This window comes from Photinus pyralis, unplaced genomic scaffold (genome assembly GCF_008802855.1).
Source record: "Photinus pyralis isolate 1611_PpyrPB1 unplaced genomic scaffold, Ppyr1.3 Ppyr1.4_LG4, whole genome shotgun sequence".
Taxonomy (NCBI): domain Eukaryota; kingdom Metazoa; phylum Arthropoda; class Insecta; order Coleoptera; family Lampyridae; genus Photinus; species Photinus pyralis.
Window position 1 is genome coordinate 31,802,499 of NW_022170511.1, and position 22,384 is coordinate 31,824,882.

A 22,384-nucleotide genomic window follows, 5' to 3' on the forward strand; every position below is an offset into this window, starting at 1 on the left:
TGATAATTATTTAGTCATGCATAAACTTACTTTATAGGTACGATCATTCATCATTAGCTCAATTACATTTTACAAGTCACCTAAGGCTGCTAACGCATTTTATAATATAGTACCATAGATCGATATCGAATAATAAATACCTATGCTAAGCTTAAAATTAGTATTTACTCATAACAAAATGTTTGTTGTTTCTATAAGTGCTTAATCGATTATTCAATAAACATGAATTAGGTAAACCAACCGTTCGTGATACATTTTAGTGTGCGTTAATCGATCAATGAAAGTGCACCTTCATTTCCATCAACTACTTTAGTCCCAAATGTTTATTTTGAATTTTCTGCTAAAGTGCGACTGGCTCTGTTTGTTTGTTTCTTTACACCACTTTGTATGACCACTACCGAATAAACCTGTCGAAGAACCTAAAAATTTACTATAAAGTATAAAAATTCGTCATTGTGGAAGTAGAAAAATAGGTATCTCTTTATCACTATATAGCGTGAGAGGCGTTTCGTGATCACCCTCTTGCGCCCAGGGAAATTTTAAAGCAATTGTTTAGGTACTTTTAACGTATGGCAGTATCGATCCTGCATGAGCAGGTATTTATTTACAATTCACACACAAATTAAATTAAAATGCTTAGGTACTGCTACAGTTCACAATTAAAATATATTATTAATTAAAAATTAACTAATACAATTGAATATTCAATAACGCTTATAGGTACTTACTTAAACAGATGTGACATACATTTTTTAATTAAAATATATTAAAGAAAGATTATTTTATTATTATTTTATTTTTTAAACATAAATTTTAAGGGGGGTGTCTACGATTAGCATGATGTGCATGCAACATGTTATCATTTAGCGTGCACATCTTGTCTCTCGTCGACTATCAGAAATTATTTAATTTTGTGGGTTAAGTTGATTTAATACAAGTAATGTATATTTTTTTTCCGTTAAATGTAATTTTTAGTTTTAGCTTAGAACATGACATTTAATTTCAATCTCTTTTTATTTTTATATTTATGAAGGCGGTTTGAGTTTAAAATAAAGGGATATTATTATTATTATACCGGTCTTAATTCTTAGGTTTTTTGAGCTTTTCTAAAGCATAAAGTATCAAAAGCAGACCTGTACTGTAACGAAGTTTTACCTACAGTTCTTAATCAGTTTTTATTTAAAAAATGCTTAAATCAAATCATTTTTACGGTAAATTGTTGGGTGATAAATTTTCGATATGCCAATATTGCGTTTTCTGAACGTTTTGAAGCACACAGACCCCAAATCACTTTTGGGGTTTCGTGTATAATGAAATTAAAAAATTTTGATACGAAAGGTGTTGGTAAGTGAATTAATATTTTTTTTAGTAATATGAGGCCTTAATCTAAATAATCTTGGACTCTTTTTACATTTTTTTTGTAATATTATTTGCATGTTGTGATCAGAAAAATCAATAGGTAAAATAAAAATGTGATGATACATGTTCTTGAAAATTGGTGACAATATTATCGAGTACTTGTAGTTGCTGTTGTCTGCGGTAATCTGCGAAGCAAAAGCATTTTTTGCAATTTAACTGACTTAACTAGATAATTTGCAGATTAACTAGATAATCTGGACTTTAACAGTTATCCGCACATAAACGGTAACACTTATACCTGCGCGACGATACACCCTACCTACCTACATAACCATCCTTCATCACACATACTTGCAGCCTCTCAGTGTCGATCGATCTCAGTCTAACAAGGTAGATCGCCAGCAGTTCAAGTTTGAGGACCCTCGCATTAGATTGGATGATCAATTCGTAATTAATAGGTAAATTACAGGGTGCCCAGTGATACTACGAAGACCTGAATTGGACAACTTGTCTTTGATAAAGCAAACGAGGCCTACCCATTATTTTCACTCTGGGAAAATGTCTATCAGGTGCTCAGGAATTCATGTCAAATTTCCAAGACTTGAAAATGCAAAAAGTTGAAATAAAGGTGTAAAGTGTTGAACCAGAGCTTTATTTAAGGAATCAATTAACTCTACATGAACAGAAATTGTAGTAACAACATTAAGACATTTATACTTGACATGCTTCTTAGATGTTCTTACAAATACAATTGTTTCTGTTTAGGAAATTTAAAGCTACATTGAAAAAATATGGCAAGGATTTAACTATGCAATAAATATCATTTAAAAATTAAACTAATATCACTTTTTTTACATAAACACTTAAAAGTAACATAGCAATATTGTGAACATCAGCAGCATTAATAAACTTCAAAATATGTGCAGCAATATAGCAAGTATTTTTCCATCACATTCATACGACTCTTACTTATTTAATTAGACTAGATTCTGAAGCAGACGCTATTTACAACTTCGTTTTTAAAAAATAAGAAATATACATGAGGAACAATATAAAAAATGAATAACAAAATTAGCATAAATTAAAAAAAAACAGAAGGTATCTCGAATTTCTTTCCTAGAGTAAACATCAGCTTATTTGTCATGTAACATACTGTGCTTTTACTAAGGGTTACCAAACAATTTCTCCTATGTAGGACAAATCACTGAAACAGAAAGGGCGATTAGGAATAATTTATGTACCTAGTTCACAAAATTCGTAGCGTGGATTTGTTATTGGGGTAAAATTGTTGAAATAAATTAAAATATTGAACCTAAATCTACTTACCTTTTAATATATAATCTGTTAAAAGGGTTGGAACAGTAGGACTATCTTCATTAATCGCCTTTAAAACTAAAAATCAAAGGTTATTTATTTAATTAAGTTACTTTCTTGCAATCTTTTACTTTTAATAAGAACTTGGAGGGCTTGGTTATCGGGCGGGCCACTATCTAGGTGATATGGAATAACGGTGGTTAAATACTGAAAAATTGGGGTTTTAGAAAAGGTTTCACTTATAATACTTGCTCTCAAACCTTTGGATCTAATCCACTTGGAGGACGTAGGGCGTTTCCTTTTGAACTTCGTTTCTTCTCAACGTGGTATTGTCGTCGTTTATTCTGCACTGCAAGCAGTAATGAAATAAATGTGTTCTTTAGCTCTTTTTCATATTCTAATTCGTCTCTTAATGCCAGTTCCGTAATTAACGTCTCCGAAAATTCTCTAATTAAAACTTCTAATTCCATATACAATTCGTTAAGTTGGGTTAAACTGAGATCGCGAAGCTCTACAAAAGGACCTCATTATGTTTTAAAACGCTTATTTTTGACCTACTGTCTTCGTATAACGGTGAACTCAACACCTCCTTAGCCTTTTCTAAAGTTTCATTGGTGTCAATGGTGTCTCTTGAGTCTGGCGAAACCTCCAGAGATGCGTCTTCTTCCTGCATCATATCGTCAATTTCGCGAATGACCTCGTCTGCAGTCTTCAGAGGTTCTTGATCCTGATGCAAACCACCAAGAATTAAAGCGTGCATATCTAAATCATTCGCTACCGCTTCATCCTCCGAGCTTAACTCCAAATCGTCATCAGGTGTTAAAATATTCTGAAATGGGTACATTCCTATTTAGTATTGTCCTTAAAGTATGATAAATTACATTAACTCGGTGATGTCACCCACAACAGCGGTTTGTTCAATTAAGAGCATTTAACTACCAAACCAACTGTTTATTTAATTTAAAAAAAAACGGAATTACTCATCTACTTAATGGTATGTTAACAGTCAGCTTCCACTTACTTCATTTTGATTTAAGTTCAGTGAAGGCATATGAAGTTTTCGAGCGCACGACTTTGACCAATCGATCGGTAGTATATTTCCGAAGTTGCCGGTAATTGTCCACCACATTCTAAAAAAAAAAGAAATGCGTTAGTTGCGTGTAGTAGGTAGAAGATATAGCAGTCAATGCCAATAGATATTTCCATACGACCTTCCCTTGCTCTACTAAAGAAACTTTAAGGATTCCGCTTTTATGTAATTGTAACGGGTTGTAATGCAAATGAAGAGTTTGTTTACGATTCTTTTATTGTTCCACCGGCTGGCTTTGTTTCAAGCAATGAAACGAAACACTATATGAAGACATTGTGGCCAACGATGCACGACCGAAATTTAATATACATCAGACGTTAGAATTTAAGATCAAGTTTAGACGTGTACCAATTTTGGAACAAGAATGCAAATCTTATCGGAAAAATTGGTCTCACTCGTAAAGAACGTTAAGCAGTTGGCGAGATTGACGACCTTTTGTTAAACGACGAGATGCATTCAGTGGTGTAGAGGTACTTAAATAACACGTTCACCTTGACCACATCCAAGCAATCTGCTGTAGGTACAAGAAAGTTACTTACGAATAGTGGATGGTGAAATACACATCTGCACTAAAAACCTATTTGTGGCCTGGCAGTTATGGACCTTTTGAATTTGGTCTGAAATGAGCACCTGGAGACTGGGACGGTTTTTAGAAGAGCAGAATAAGATTGAGTAGGTTTAGAAATTATACGGTGCGGCCAGTTGGATGACCAGCCATACTTTTTACAATGTAAGTGTATCAAGTCATTGTTGTGGATCATTAAAAAAAATAGAGGTCCACTGCACTTGCTACGGAAGATACTAATGTAATTAACTTTGATATTTGATAAGATTTAGATAGCTTTGGTTCTATTCATTACAGCGCATCACATAATGTGTTAATAAGGGTAGCTGTAACCCAGTGAGTTTTTACGGCACAAGTGTGACATATTGCATTTTAGCATTTTTATTCGCAAATTCTTGACGATCGAAACGCAATAGATGAAGGTGCCTATACAAATAACTTAGCGGGTCATTTACATAGTAGTTCTTGATAATTAAGTGGTATAATAAAACCAATTTAAACTTCGCAAACGAAGCGAATAAACGCTACTCCTCAAAATTTATTAAAGCTAAAAAGTAGTTATTAGAGCTTGGTTTAAAAGGATAATTATAGCGTTGTATGATTACCATGACAAATCACTGATTCATTTCATAATTTAGACCCGTCCAGTGTTTGTATGTAATGGAATCGTTGAACCTGAAATCGATATAATCAATTTAATTAGACAATCATTCAAAGGAGAGATCGAAAAAATTGCATTTTTCAACCTGCTGTTACATTGAAACCTGTTCTCAGGTAGATATTCCTCTGTATTCATATTGCTCTGTAGTGCATTGTGCAGCCCCAAGAATGAAGGCATTTTTAATCCGCATGGCGCCGTAATGAAAATAAGCCGAAATTAAAAGGAAGGAATTATAATTAGGCTTCCGGAGCAGGTGCGAAATCAGTGCGGCAGGTGTTCACAATTTTGGCATCTTTATTACATGTTACACATTTCAAAAACACTTCTGATTGTAAACCCGAAGCATACAAAGTTAAAGTTGTACGACGTGTTGAATGTTAATTAGGAACACGAACCAAATTAGAATGGATTCTGCTCTAATATGACAGACTGAAACCTGTGCTAGGTACAATGACTTATAACATTAAGGAAATATCCGCAGCGCCATTCTTATTGATTTACGGCGCCGTAGAGAGAACATTTTTCAAGAAATAAAATTTTATAGATCAATAACGTTTTCTGCCACATGTAATACAGCTGTTACGCTACAGCTATTGCATGCAATCATTACGTACATCACCAACGTAATAGTCTTGTTGTAACAAAAAGACTAGAGTTTAAGCTTCAATAATCTGCCGGAGAAACGTGGAAGCGGAAAATAGTGGCAAGTGTACGCTTCAATTTAAAGTGATCAAATTTACATTGCGAATTTATTAGACCTTTAGTAGGTAGTATTACAGTTCGTTGGACCAATCAATTACGATGGGTATAGACATATGTAAAAGAAATTGAATTGTAATAAAACAATAATCAATGCTAAATTTCATTTTCACGTTTCATTTTATTTGTTTTTCAATTCTTCGACTGTGAAGTGAAGTTTGATACCGATGAAAAATTGAAAAACTATGAAGAAAGCTTCTTCAGATGTTTCCTTCCATAAAAATTCATTTCCTTGCGGTTAAATGAGCTTATTACGAGCTATATAGTATTCTTGTGTGTTTTTCTCGTATTCTTGAATATTTTTAAAGTATATGAGAAGATATTGAATTGAAAGAATGTCAGGGAATAGCAGGGAATATTTATTTACATATTACAAAAAGAGTTTCACAGAGAGCTAAACTATAGGCGAGCAGCGAGAATTTTGGCTAGAGATTATCGTTGTGAACAAAGAGGAACTATGGCTCTTTATCTTTAGAGGTGCAATTCACTTTAATGAGGTGACATACAGTGTCATAATATGAATTAAGCAAGTATTTTATAATAGACATTATATACCTCGTTATATACATTTATTACAGGATTTTTCTTTTTAACATCAATTTTGGTAATTGTTTCCCCTGAGAAAAAGCGAAACATTTTAATGGGGCCGTATACTATATACTTTTCCTTGGAAGATTGCAATAACTATTTCCTTGATGGTTTTGGTTTATTGTTTGTTTCGTGGACATACCACTTTTCATCGTAAAATATTTATTATCCAGACTATCCAGTCTACAGGGCAACCTCAAATATTGTTCAATAACAGCCGAGCAGAAATATAGAAAAATTAACAAAATTGAAACTTAAATTGATTATAATAATAGAGTTATAATTGGGGCGAAAGAAAATTGTTCATAATCATACAATAAACAAAATAAAGTAATAAATCAAAATACAATAGTTGGGTATTATGTTATAAAATAGGAGAAATTATATTAGTGTAATGAAAAAAAGAAAAAGCAAAAATTATTGGATCATACTTATAAGGAATTTTTAATTAGTACGTGTATCGCATATAAAGTTATAATTATGACACACTCGATAAATTGGCAAATTTTGTAAAAGATTTGTTTTGCAATAGGTTAATTTAAAATTTTTGAAATACCTGGAGGTATAGCGAAATTTCATTCCATAGTAATGTACAGGGTGATTCCTATAGTACCTGCCACCGTTTGGGAGCGTATATACAAGAATGACACACTTAATTCTTTTACGTTTGCTACTTATGGGTAAAAAATTTAACTTTCTAGCAGTAGATTTTGTGGTTAGCCTCTTGCAGGGTCGTATCCATTACAGCGTAATGCTAGATATTTTAAAAGACAACGTATACGTTCTTGCTCGTATTTTTGAAATGCTGAATTCCATACTATAACACCACATTCAAGATTGCTTCGTACAAATGTGGAAAAAAGTAATATAATTTCCAAAATCTAAGCAAACGCCTATAATAAAACCTCGAATAAAACCTAAGGTGTTAAAGGGTTGTCAAAGAATTGTATTAATGTGTAAGCTATTTTGTATGAGTGTAAGAGTTATAACACGAGATATAATTTTTATTTGTATAATTATATTGATGAGAATGTGCAATACACCGAAATGTCGGAAAATTCTCATTTTTCGATTTATATCATACCTACGATTTACATCATTTTGGAACAAGCCATGATATCTGTCTATAATATTGGAAACTATACAATTTTGATATAGACCGTACTTTAAATAGTATATTAAGATACAAGTGTATAATCAAGTCTTTAAAGCACGCGCAACGAGTTTAAGGGCACGACGCAAAGCGGAGTGCCTTTAACGTTGCAAGTGCTCTAAAGACCAATTATACACGTGTATCTTATAGTATTTTTTATTATACCTGCAGTATAATTTAAAAATAGGAAATACAATGAAGTCATATTGACGTTATACTCGAATACATGTTTAATTAAGTGGGCTGGGTGTTCAAAATTTCACGATTGCCATGGAAATGTCACTTGACGTTTGCTTATAATCATCATAATCTTTGTAAATAAAACGATTTCCGTTGAAAAAGATAATACACCGTCCATTAAATCGCTTGTTGTAAAATCTAAACAAACTTTGGTAGGTGTAAAATCCAAATCCAGTAAAGCCTATTATAAAGAATATGAAAAGTTGTTTCCATGGACGAATAGGAAGTTACTTACGAATACAGTCTTAAATGCATCCATAATGCTGGCATATATGAAGGAAATGTCAAAGGTATTTAAATCTTCTATATTTGGTGCATTCATTCAAAACTTTAAAGCAATGCTGCGATTAAAAAGTGGAACAGATTTGGAAGCATACCCTAAATTACGCGCGTTTGTGAAAGCTTCAACCGAAGGATAGGTACAAAAGCCAAAGAAATGTTCTGCATTTACAGAAAGCGACCTAAGAGGATTTTTTATTTCATCCAGATGACAGTTTCAAAAGTCATACTTGAAGTATCGTTACTTAGCAACTTTAAAGCACGTGTGTTTTAAAGGCCCTTTTTCGCACGCATTTGAGTGTTTAAAACGGAGATTGTGATTCAGGTATAATAAAAAATTATTTTAAAAAATGTTGCGTTGGGTTTCTCAAATTTGAAGTGGTCTCCATTTAGAAACTGTGTAATGTTCAGAGCAGAGTTGGGCCAGAACTGTCCTAGTCTAGTACGGCGACTAGGGCCCCCACTGAAGGGGAACCCCCAGTATGACACCGATACTGGGCTCAGCGCCGCCTAGTGGAAGTTATTTAAATTATGCTGTGGTTCAGGGGGCTTCTTAAATGCACGACAACGTCAGATGTTATTTCGATCGAAACAACAAAAATAATGACGAGGCATTCTGTAGATCAGAATGTTTCTATTCATTAAGTACATCTGGGGGATTATTTACGGTACAGAGTTGGTTCGTTTCATTTGAATTTGCATATCAGTGTTTTTTCTTTTAGAAATTTTGTAAATCCGTAATTCTTCTTTGCGCTTTTGTAATTTATTTAATTTAGATACGGTGTTAGAAGACACACCTGGTCGTTTGCGTTAACGAATTGTATCAGGAGAAATTTAATTAACGCACGTGTGTTATCACCGTTAAGAGATAACGCGAAGACGAAGAATTGCACGTTTCATATTGGAGGAGTAGGGACGTATGGCACGTTCCGTCGTTGATTGGCGATTTATTTGAAAATTATGAAGGAAGGAGTTTAGTTAGTGCTGCGGCCCTATTTTTTTGTTGAAGATGAAGTCCGTCATTTTTTTAATAGTTCCTGTTCTTCTTACAAGTTAAAAGTTTCAAATGTCCGAAAACAGCCACCGAAAATTTGTCCGTCTTATTCATCAAGTTACTTTTGTTTGTTATCTAATTATGTGTTATCAAGACAAAGTGAAGTTCCTGCGTTCAAGCGTTTGTGTGAGTTTGGCGCCTAGTATTGCAAATCTTGTTATATTATTTGGATTATTAAGAAAAAAGGTGTAGGTAATTTTAAGATTTCTTATTTTGTTTGTCGACCGCCTAAAGTGCGGGGTAATATGTTCAAACAAGTTTTGTAAGCTTTCCTTTCTTTCACGGATATGTTTGAACGTGATTTATTGTTTCGGAATCAATTTTTGTGATCAATTAAGTGTGTTCGAACCCTTTGTGCAATACGGATAGAGTTTTCATGTCAGATTTTCTCTTCGTGTCCAAGATTTATTTCAGATGTTAATCAAAATTTGTGCAATGAATTCTTTGAAGGCTTCGGAAGTTGATCGAGGTCAAATAAATATTAGGATTTTTACTTTCCGACTACACACAAAATATGTATAAAGAAAAGTATTGTAACTTTGTAAATACTTACCTTAAACGGAAAGCTTTTTATTCCTAGGAAGCATTAAAAAAAATGTATTAGACCTCATAACGTAGACTTAAATGGATTTTCAATTGATACCGAAATCCATGGAGCGGTCTCAACCTCGAGTTTGCTATAACAATCTTCAAGTGTGAGGGCTCGGTGAGGGGTCTTCTTTTTCAGATTTTTTTGATAGATTATTTCACAGGTATTGAACTGCATGTAATTCGTGATTTTGGTTCTTTTATTAAACTCGAAGTATAACGAACTTTATTGTGAGCACTGAGAAGATACATTTTTCCACAAAGAAATTAAGGTTTTGGTTATTCCAAAAGAAATTATTACTATAATATCGCACATTTCTATTTGGCCATGTACGTTTTATTGCTTTTATTAAAAGCGTTAAATAAGAATCAAAAAGCAACGAAAATAGTAAGCGAATGAAAATAAAACTTGTTATCTGAAATAAAAACAACTGAATGCTGGTTTAGTATGCGAAATAAAATGTTATACAACTTTCATATAGAAAACTTTCCTATATATTCGATATTTACCGAGATACTATATTCCATACATAATGGGCACTCTGCATACTCAGAATGCGAGTTCCACCTTTCCCCTTCGGCAAAAGATTCTCCCCTGGCGGCTGGCATGACTTCTAAATCAACTTATTCATTGGAACATAACTACGTAATATCCAACTTTTGATGATCTCTGAAAAGGGCGAGGATACCCCCCAAATTAGATTTCAGCAGACAGGTATAAAGGTTAATTACTATTAGTTCCGAATGAGATCAGTATCTCAAAAAACAACCATTTCCCAATTTCTTACTGTGAAATAACATATGAGAATTTATCCCTTTCCTAATAATTTCAACAAATTTAAATGTCAGAATGAAAATGCGTTGTACGCCTTTTAGTTTTCCAAGCTTCCAGTTTATAATGATGTAAACCGAGAGAAATGTGGAAACTAATACCGCGGATGAACGTAGCTTGTCTGCAAAAAATTGTTTTCTTGCTTTAATACAATTTGGTACGTTTTTAAACTCACAATCCCGTATATTTTTTAAGAGGCGATAATATAGGCTGGGAAATTATTGGAATATGTATATCTCACATCTGTTTTAGTTTTTATGCTAATAACTACCACATATAACAGAATTATAATTTGCAGTTCCTGTGTTACTACGAATTCATGATTTGAAAAGTTAAAGAATGGTGAATGAAAAAATTACTAGATCTTTGAGGTAAACAGTGTTTAGAAAGCGACGGTACAAGCGCAATTAAGTTTTGTTGTATTTCTTTTTTTATTTATACCTGGGGACCAGTTCAGTGCATCCCAGATGACGTTCGAAGATCGTACCCTGATAAGATGCTGTGCCTAGATCATTGTTCTCTATAGAATTTCGATTCGTGACAGAGAACTACTAAATGCTCGGTACCAATTGTAAAAGCATTGAATTTATAATAAATTCAATGGTAAAAGTAAGAAATTTTAAGAATCATTTTAAGTGACGGGTAATTAACCGTTTGGCGATAAAAAGATTATTCAAGTGAATTAATTGTGACATTGACATTGGAAAGAATGTAGTATTTTTATGGATTTCAACGTTTCAGCCATAACGAGCTCGTCAACCGTTTGCTTGTTACCTTCACACTAGTCTAGTACCTAATTAATAATCCATAACTTCCTGGTCCGGTCTAGTCCTTGAACTTTTTTGTTCAAAGGACAAAAACGGTTTAATCCAAACCATGCAGTTGACGAAGACGCTTTGTTTTAACGAATAACGGAACGTTAGCCGCACATTAAAATATCGTGTGTAACTTTCATGACCGAGCGATATAACTTAAAATTGTCTTTTTTGTGTCTCTGGCAGTAATAAGGTAAGCCCAAGTACCAGGACGAAAATACTTTGGATCAACGCCAAATTCCTTTATTGATAGCAGAAAACTTGTCAACGGAGAAGATATATTACGACTTCAGGGATATGGAATACACATTGCTGAAAATAGATATATCTGGAATTATCTGTATGTGGTAGCGATATGTTTCTAATCATCGCACTTGAGCTCAATGTGTAAATACTAAATTTGGACCCACTCAACTCCGAATGTTTGCATTAACTTCAAGGATGAAATTTGTACATCATTTATCGGTAATTGTATGCCAGATTCCTATACTGAAAGCCAGGGTAATTCTAACAAAGTACAAGGATCACTCATGCTACTGTTTGAAGTAGACAATATCTTTAGCAGTGCACTTCATTGACTAACAAGGACACTTGCCCTGCTTCCCACTCTTGAGATTCCCATATAAGTACAACAGCAAACTATGACATCATAACTACTTGGTAATAAAATGAATGTGTAAACATTAAAATCAATGCCACTCGGTTTTTTTTTGGCCGTTAATATATTATTATAAATAAAGCGGTTCCACTTTCTTGCTAATTAATTACATAATTATGCGCAGCTTTAAAAGACAAGAAGAAAGTAGGTTCACTTTAAATGATTACATAAAAACTATTAACACGTGTGTTTTCACCGGTACAATGCACAAAGTTAGCTCAATCCAAACATTTACATAATGAAGAGGTAGTGAAATTGATTACTTTTGCACTTGCATGCTGCGCACTGGGTCGTGATATTCGTAAAAACCTCGCAAGGTATTCTGCAAATGATCGAGAATAATTAGACGAATAGAGTATTAATTCATTATTGGGCTACTTATAATAGCTGAAAAGTTGTGGGAGAGATAACAATTCGTTGGGTGTGACGTATGGGTGTACTAATCGGACTAATCCTAAAGTTCAAAGGAAAAAGAATGTTAAAGATAATTGTAACAGTATCTGTAATAGTTCCGCCACACTTCCGTCAAACGCACTTGATAGTGATGACAAAATAAATAAATAAAACTACGCAATGTTTTTAAAAGAAAGAGCTCCTACGTGCATTAGGAAAGAAGCAGCAGTCTTTTTTTATATAAACCATCGACTGCCTGTCAGGTTTTTGTCTTGCAAACTAAGTGCCTATTGCATTAATTCCATAGACGTTTCTAATAAAATAACAAGTTAAAAAGTAATCGTAAACGATTTACATAAAGCGCATTTCCACTTGCATTCATTTCCCATTTGTAAGAAGCAACTTCTGTTAAAATGGTAAAAATCCGGCCACAAATATGAAAGATAGCGTTGCACATGGGCAATCCATTTTTGACGTGCTACTTCAATTTGAGTTTATGAGAGATTTTTCATGTTATTTAATATTGTTCTATATGTCTCATGTATTTTATGTATATGTGTTATACGATTTCGACGGACGAGTGTAAGCATTTTTTTAAATGTATTAACACAATAAATTACTTACTTACTTACTTACTAGAAGAATTTCATTTCAATGGTTTTCTAAATAAGAAAGTTGGAACTGCGCATGCGCAAAACCAAATTTTGAAATTGGCGTTTGATTTTCCTTTATTCGAAGTGCTTATGTATCAAATTTCATTTAAATTCTTCCATAAATAAAAAAGTTGGCACTGCGCATGCGCAAAACCAAATTTTGAAATTGGCGTTTGATTTTCCTTTATCCCAAGTGCCTATGTATCAAATTTCGTTTAAATTCTTCCATAAATAAAAAAGTTGGCACTGCGCATGCGCAAAACCAAATTTTGAAATTGGCGTTTGATTTTCCTTTATTCCAAGTGCCTATGTATCAAATTTCATTCAAATACTTTTATAAGTAAAAAAGTTTGCAATTCGGTTTATATGGTCGAGATGCGAAAAGGGTACTGTGAATTTTGAATCGATTCGATTCAACTTTTGGCATTGCGTATTATATGGCTAAATCTATGCCCATATTGAATTTCATGCAATTCAGTTCATAACTAACGGAGATGTAAAAGCGATCGAACATTTCTAAACAAAGTTATCGTTCACACGGACAGATAGATGAACAGACAGACAAAGGAACAGACGGAGAGACCAACCGGCAGGCGACAGATAGCAATGCAAAATTATAAACGATCTCTAGGATCGTTAATAAACGGCAAAAGTGTAAAATTATGGAACATGTAAAAAACGGTTTTTTGTTTTTTTTACAATAACTTTTTTTGTAAGCGGTACAGAAAAAAATCCTTCCTTGGTACAAGACTCGACACCATAACGAACCAAATAGCGAAAAAAGTAGAACAATAGCTCTTAAGATAAAGAACTAGTAGCGTCGCAAAGTTAGCGGACGGACGGATGGACGGACAAAGTGGCCACAATAGCGCTTTTTTTTTTATTTTTGTGGAAATGCGCTAAAAAGCATTTTCTGCACCTCCTTGATTTCATGAAAAGTCTGCACAAAGTAACATGGTTGGGAAATACAATTTAAACTCCAGTAGAGAACATAATTGGTGGATGGAAAACGTTTAAAAAACTAAGCCCGTTTTACAGCAGTTTCCATTTATCAATCAAAGTACAAACCTAGTATAATTAACTTATATTACAAGTCAATACGTAAAGTGAAGAATACGTGAGTTCTGATCAGTATCTAAATCGTGCTTCCTTACAGTAGACCTTTTTTTCTGAACTATTGATTCACTTTTATTATTTACCTACTAGAATGTCTTACTTTATGGTAATTTGCAACTATCAAGTACCAATGTTAGATTTTATCCCAACGTTTGCTTTAAAAATGAATTATGACTAGAACTGTAATAGTTATTTGTACTAGTGCGCCACGCTCATGTGTCAAACTTTGAACTCGAGTTGAAAAACTCCACTTTCTTCTCAAGTTTTCCAGCATTTTTTTCTGAAACTTCAATCAAAGTTGAAAAATGTTCGTATGCAATAATGAAGGTTGACACACAACAATCTAGATATGGATATGTTTCACTTTTAAATGTCAATATTTAGATTAACGCAGTAATTGTTTTTCCTTTCCTCACTAGAGAGGAAAATCACATTTTTTTCACTCTTTTTAGAGACGAAAGTAGATGTTTTTAAAGTACTTTCAGAAAAAGTCGTCATGCCGCCCGTCACTTTTCCGGCCGCACCTGTGACTGTTTCGGCCGCATCTGTCACATTGCTAAATGGCTATAACGAGTCCTGTCATCACTGACAGATTGAAAAATTTACATTAATCAAGGTTCTATACGAAAATTGAAATTTTTATTGAAATACGATTTCAGGTTAAGTTTAAGTGTGCGTTTACAATGAACGTATACGTAAGAAATACGTAAAAATTTCGCAAAGTTGAACTGTATAGAAACATACGAAGGTGTTTACAATGAACGTAATTTTTACGTACGTATATGTAAGCGATATGTAAGTCTTGCGCATAGTCGCAAAGGTTGAAAATGTTTCAAAGGTATGTACGGTCAAATATCATGTAGTATGATCTTTGGTTTATTGTAAACAGCGAAGTAAATTTATGGAAACGATACGGATATGTACGAGTTACGGCTTATGAAATATTTACGTATACCTACGTTCATTGTAATCGCACACTAATACAAAACTCGCCAGTAAAATGACAATAGTGCGTCATTCTCCTGACCTTTATGTAAATAACTCTAATCGATTTTAGTATAAGGGGTGACTACGAAGGGTAATTTTTGTCTTCGACACTTGCAAACTTCCGCAATATATAGAATAGACTGCAAAATACTGTGTTGATATGACGAAGTAGTCCAAATAGGACTCTTGTGCCGGTTGTGCGTATCACTTTAGAAAAATTTTCTCATGGGAGATTTTTAATCAATAATTGAATTATTCTTCAATTGAGTTTTTCATCATCTTTCCGGTGCTTTTAGCCGTCAACACTGAATTCAGAACAAGGGTATTCCTTCATTTTCGAGCTGCCCATTATTTCTACGGCGAACTTCATATACAAATGTATGAAATTAAAAACAATGTTGTTTTAATGTATTTGACGGGTTTCAACCAACCCTTTCTTTTAAAAACCACATTCGTCATCGTTTTCCACTACCACACAAAGGGTGCTTCGATAAGCATATAGGTTTGTGAAAATTATTTCTTAATACCTCTCAATTATATGCGGCCAAGAAAGAGTTGCTGTCGAGTCACCTTTGGAATTTTTTGTTTACATGTGGTTTTTATTTTTTCTGATGTCATTTAAAGGGAACACTTCCACTTTTTAAGCTCTAGAGGACACTATTCAGAGATTTTATTTTTTTATATAGCCCGTAAAAAAGTACACACTGTATATTGAGTAGCTTTTTTTTATTATGAATACGACATGCGGCACACACAAAAAAAAACAAAAGTTGGAAGCTGTTAGGTTCAACAGGATGGTGCACCCATGCACAAAGTCATAATCGTGCGAAAATACCTATCAGAGAAATTTGTTCGATCGGTTTTCTCGCACCATTAGGATCTCGATTAGGACGTTGTGGGCGGGTGCACCATTTTGTTGTAACCATCCGAGTTGCCAACTTTTGTTTTCTTGTGTACCAAATCGGCAAATTTACGTTTTTCTGGCATATTTTCGGAAGTAATCGAAATTTTCTGATTTTCTTTAAAGTATGATAATAACTGTTTCATTGTGTAACTTTCCCCTAATTTGACCATGGTCGTATCTTCTGTAGATTCGGAGATCCCCACGATATACATCCTTACCTTGGACACAGAGACCAAAGTGCGTGTTTTAATTTCGAGAGTGCACCCGGGGGATTAGGACGCACTAATAGTCCTGTGATATATATTTTGTGCACTCCCGTAATCAGGTACAGCAATTTTAAAGTTAAAACCCAAATTTGAAAGAAAAAAGATTGTTTTATTGTACAATCAATATAAGGTATATTGATGCTACAATACAACAAATTTTTTTCTTTCAATTTGGACTTTTAACTTTAAAATCACATCAAATGATCGTTCAAAACTCTGCAGAACAAGCTATGAAGAAACTACTGCCTCCCAAATTCAAAAAGATATATGTACCTAATATGTTATGGACAAGAACCGAAAAGTACATAGGTACAGGTAACCAGTAATCATTAAATTTATGTAAAAGTATGAGTGTGGCACGTCATTATTTTTCTTTTTTTCCCGCTATTTAATTCCGTAAAAATCCAATATGGCGCCCATTAGAAATAAGAATTTAGTAGCCTGTAGCTTCTACATCTAGCGTGCTATAGAAATTCTGAAAACAGATTCAGATTCTCCGAAAAAATTGCCCATATGAGGTTCTAACGGGAGCGGTGCAATCCCGACCATTTAAACTAGAGAAAAATGAAACGTAATTTGACATTTTTAGTTTTTCGGTGATATTTCAGTTATTTTTTAAGATTCCTCAAACATTTCAAAAGCTTTTTTTAGTCACAAAAAGGGATAACATTTAACCTACACTATATCTCACCGTTGCGGAGATCCTAATGGTGAGCCCGTGAGCCGCGAGTTTGAACCACCTTGTACTGTCATTTTTTCTGAGGGAGAAAAAGTGACACTTTAAACAAGTACATTTAGTCCACGGAGTACAAAAAAGTGTTTTGTCTTGGTTGCACTAAATGAGAATTACGATCTTGATAAACCAAGGAGACTGGAAGATGTCACGTCAAAAAAGGGGCTATAACGGCCAGATAATTAATTCAGCAAGCACAGGAAGTTAAAGATCTCTCTCAACAATGTATTGACGACGGAGAGGAGAAAGAAAAGTAGGAGGATTGTGAACATGACAACCAGACAGATATGATGAGAGAGAGAGAGAGAGAGCGATTGATTGTAAACAATGTCCCTCTCGAATCCAAAATCAAAGTGTTCGAACGTTTAATTCATGCTTAACTACTTTTTTGACTTTTATTCATGTATTTTGCCACAATTTTACAGATTTCAACGGTATAATCAATCAGTCCTTCATCATTAGCCTGGCACAACACTCAATTTGGTACCGTTATTTTTTTGAGCCAAAAATTACACTCGCTGTATATAACACACTTAAGACTTAACAGTTTGATAAACAAATCACTCTGTTATAATTGGACATTTTGTCTAAGTATACATGCCCACAGGGATTACGTAAAGTAGCGAATTAATTAAATGACTTTTCGCTGATTAAATTAAAACAAACGTTTCTAAAAAATGATCTCTTCTGATGACCTACTACTAACAATTCTAACAATTAAACAATTTAGGTAACCGCGCCCATCACACATTAGTTTTTTGCACCCGGTTGAGCTCATCCAAACGCCAAATTTCAATTTAAAAAATCCTGCAAGTGCGGCTCATTAAAAATAACGTTGTGTTACCAATTATGAAACTGTAGTATAGAAATAAAAGGTCATCGTTCCGTGAATAGCGCACATTATACGAGTTTTCACTTAAAACGCAGGAAAATGTGCCGTCCTTTGGAATAGGAGAATTATGCAACAAATGAATGTACTTAGTCATATCCTTCACTCAACGGTCATACTTAGAAAAGTATATCGCTTCTTTGATCTATGCTGACAAAGTAACATAAATACTAGTATAAATACGATTTTTTTATACAGTACCTACCTATACATATAGGTCCACGCGTTTGATATTATATGTATACGGCCATGAAAAATGTATTTTTTTACGATTTTTTCCACGGTATTTGCCATTTAGACCTTGGTGTTAATAGAAAAGATCAGAACTTAAAATGATTTTCAACTCCCTTCATATGCGAAAGCATCATATTTCATGGACCAAACACCACTGATGCCCACCATCAAATAGAATAGTAAGATCACAATGCAGTTAACTAACACAGTTCGTAACGCAAAAATGCAAATATTAATATTTTTCTTGCTGTGATATAAAAGTTTGCAACGTCCAGGGGCGGACTGGGTAACTGCGGGCCAGGTGGAATTGCATAGGTTACAGGCGGGGGGGGGGAGCTCTGAGGTGCACCACAAAAACATTTTACAGTACTCCTTTCTCGAAAATAAATTAAGTTTTTTTTTAAATTGCAGCTGATAATTAAAAGTAACAAAATATACACTCCACACGAGGTGCGTCGCCTATCATTGTATTTCAGCACTTTCATGCTACGACAAAAAATGATAAATTCATTGTAAAACACTTCAATTATTAAAACAGAATTTTTTAACAACCTAACATCAACCCCAATTAGAGAAACGTGTTAATAATTTATTAATAGTACAAGAAACTAAATACAGCACATACTTATAAATTTCCAACGGGCCATTATGATCTACAGGCCAGGTGGCAATCGCCACCCGCCCCCCCGGGCCAGTGCGCCCCTGGTTATACACTGCCTTTTTTTGAGCCCCGAAAAAAAATTGTCTCAGATCGACCCGGAAAAAAAATTTTCTTATAGAATGTGGCCTGTAGAATCCATAATTTCAAACAGTTCCAAGATTGGGCTACTAGTTCAAAAGTTACAGCCCTTTGAATTTTCTTTCGAAATTGGTTTCTAGTCTATAACTTTTGATTGAGAAGTCTGATCGAAAAAGTACGAATTGTTTTGGATTCTACGCACCAAATTAATAAGAAAAAGTGTTTTCCCGAGAAATTTTGGTGTAGTCGATTTTTGGTAAAAAAGGAAGGTTATACACAGGGGCGGACTGGGTACTTACGGGCCATTAAGCCATTAAAGTATTAGTGTAGTAATGAAGGTGCCGGGGGGGTAGCTCTGAGGTGCACCACAAAAACATTTTAAAGTACTCCTTTCTCGAAAATCAATTACCATACATAATAATAATAATAATAATAATTAATTAATAACCCTACATGAACTTCACCAGGACACAGACACAGACATAATCTTACTTGATTTAATCCGTGCGATTAGAACCAGGTAGACCTGAGTCTTGCACAAGAAACACCCGACCAGTAATAAAATATATATTCATTGTGCTAGTACATTAAAAGTAATGTTTACACGCATCATAAAAGCAGAACAATACATATAAATATAAAACACAGAGACTTGCTATAGCATAAAACATAAAACGTAAACTCTAAGAAATATTAAAATTTATAATTTAACGTCATACAGTTTTTTTTAAATTGCAGCTGATAATTAAAAGTAATAAAATATACAATCCACGCACGAGGTGCGTCGCCTATCATTGTATTTCAGCACTTTCAAAATACGACAAAAAATGATAAATTCATTGTAAAACACTTCAATTAAAACAGAATTTTTTAACAACCTAACATCAACCCCAATTAGAGAAACGTGTTAATAATTTATTAATAGTGCAAGAAACTAAATACAGCACACACTTATAAATTTCCAACGGGCCATTATGATCTACAGGCTAGGTGGCAATCGCCCCCCCCCCCCGTGCCAGTTCGCCCCTGACAACGTCTATTGGCATTATATTTAATATACACAAAAGCCCTCTCAAAATACACACTACATTTCCTCCTTAAGGTTTAATCGTGGAAAGACAGCTGTAGATTTGGCAAACTTGAGAGATTTTTCCGTTTAATTTTATGCACGAGGTAAACCATATGTGGCGCACCCGCACAAGCAGTAGGACCCTAATTTGATTTTTTTGTCGGTGTTTGTATGTGTATCTGTTTCATATTCTGTGCACGTATAACTCTGGCATACCTTGATTATTTCAGAAAACTACAACTGCTTTTACGATCTATATATCAACTTAATAATAATATGGCTTTATCGCAATACAGTAAGGCGCATCTCTATTACTTCATTATTTGCATTAGCATTTAATAAAAATGATCATTAGCCTTTATTTTATAGTTATTACAGGTCACGTATTTCGTTTATGTGTGGAGTACGTTTGAACTTCATTCTGGGATCACGTATCTCTTACAGGGGAAGCGTTAGGTACATCTGCTTTTTCCTGACATGAAAGCGCCGAAAGCTACACTTAAAAAAGTCAACACTTTAGGGCGTGAGAGTTGAGATAACCATGTGCAATTCAGAAACTTCGCTACATCACAAACACGCCACGATCGAACAAGAGATAACTTAAGTCCAACAATAAATCGCCGTTGCAATTTCCGGTCATTCATTAAGGTCCGACTTGATTTATTATACACGGATTTAAAACGTCAGCTTCATAAACCTCTCCGGAAAGATACAGTGGAGATGAAAGCCTTTCATCAATCACAATTTGCGAAGCTAAATCCGACATATTTCGGAAAATGCTACAATTTTGTTTCACTATACCTATCATAATTGCGTTATGAACATAGACGTGCTCGAGGGGCTTCCGCAAAAAAATCCCATTTTAAAATGTAGAGCAAACCAATTATTTCAACTGGAAAAGTAGGACATTTCGTGTAAGTACACTAAGACGGGTAATTCTCGGTAATTGAGTTATTCCTTAAAGTAATTTTAGTCCATTGTTCACTTATGATTTATAACCTCATGAGTACCTATATACTCGTATCTATCAATTTTATGTCACGTTAAAGTAGTGATTCATAGTATTAATTATAGCCAAATGGCGTTTGTACCAGATCCATCTGCATCATTATAAAACATATTGAAGGAAACGTTATGGTTACACAACCAGTTATTTTCAGCTCAATTTTCAGGAGGGAACTTTTCTACTCGCAACTCGCATCGATTGGCAAATGCTTGAAATCGACTTTTTGACCTTTCAAGTCGTTTTAATCCAGACAAGAGATTATACCTCGGATTATACTTACGACTGTCTATGCACATGTAAGGATGCAAATAATGAGCCGTGTTAAGTTATCAGCCACGGATTTTTTAAACCAAAAAACACGATAATAATCAAGTGGCCATATTACAATTTACCCAACAAAGTAAGGAAGAGTGAGCTAAACATAAAGTAAGTGGTAGTGAAACACTTAACACTTGATATCTTATCCTAATGTTATACTAATTGGCAAACTATATAGCCTCTTTCTCGACGTTGTGGGTACATATCGATACAACTAATTTCCATTTTTGTTGTAATATTTTTGTGATTACCAGTCAATCAAATCCGTGGCTGATAAACTTGGTTCAAATCTCGGTTCAAATAGGGTCATGTTTTAGTTTGATGAAATATAGAAATTCATACGCGGATCTTAAATTAAACCTCGTGTAAGTGACGCATTTAGTTGTGAGTTAGTGCCGTTCTCAAATTTGTTGTATTATTTCTGCACGTTAAAAGCACGAACTATTAACACAATTGTGTATGGTTACTTAGGAAATTAACGGCTTTCTTATCAACGGCATCGGAAGAAACAGTTCCTCGATGGCTTTCGTTTCTAACTGGAAGTCTTTGATCTTTGCATGTTATACCTCTTATCGTTGAAGTTTCTGGGTACCATTAATTCTGTTACAAGATTTCTTGCTGACCAAGTGAGGTTATGACATATTTCTTCTCTTGCGACGATGATCACATTCCTTGACGTCAAAATGCCCTCTATGTCGCTAATTAATAGAGAACGCTCTCATCTTAATTGTACTCGTAAAAAGGACGGCGAGGGTGAATACGAAATAACGGTTATTGCTTTCTATTAAGACATTATGGGCGGCACATGAACCATCTAAGTTAGAATTAGCATGCGCAATCGTCGAACAACAATCGAAGAAGAATACAAGATGTCGTCATTTAGCCATCAATAATGAGCATGTCTGTTAAAAAGCAGCATGTCATTTCATCGAGTTTAAATAATCGTTGCCATAGATTTTGAGTTCGACTTAACTTTAAGCAAGGTAATCTGAAGCTTAACCCTAGTAAGACTGTTGTTATGCCGATTGGTACTGCGGCACAAGTTCAAAAATTTCTGATTGAGCCTAAAGAAGCGATAGTTGTAGCTGGAAGTAATGTTGACTATGCAACATCAATGAAGGT

At 34.2% G+C, this 22,384-nt stretch overlaps 1 protein-coding gene across 1 annotated transcript in view; it reads right to left on the bottom strand.

The window, feature by feature from the left end:
- Positions 1-1,990: 1,990 nt before the first annotated feature.
- The window catches only part of LOC116168663 (fasciculation and elongation protein zeta-2-like), a 38,689-nt gene continuing 18,295 nt past the window's right edge, over positions 1,991-22,384 (bottom strand). The window contains exons 2-7 of the mRNA XM_031484601.1: positions 3,695-3,803; positions 3,232-3,502; positions 2,934-3,184; positions 2,805-2,880; positions 2,686-2,751; positions 1,991-2,563 (exon numbers count right to left, since the gene is read on the bottom strand). Of these exons, the coding sequence (XP_031340461.1) occupies positions 2,547-2,563; positions 2,686-2,751; positions 2,805-2,880; positions 2,934-3,184; positions 3,232-3,502; positions 3,695-3,803 (790 nt within the window). The 3' untranslated portion in view covers positions 1,991-2,546. The remainder of the gene's footprint in view (positions 2,564-2,685; positions 2,752-2,804; positions 2,881-2,933; positions 3,185-3,231; positions 3,503-3,694; positions 3,804-22,384) is intronic.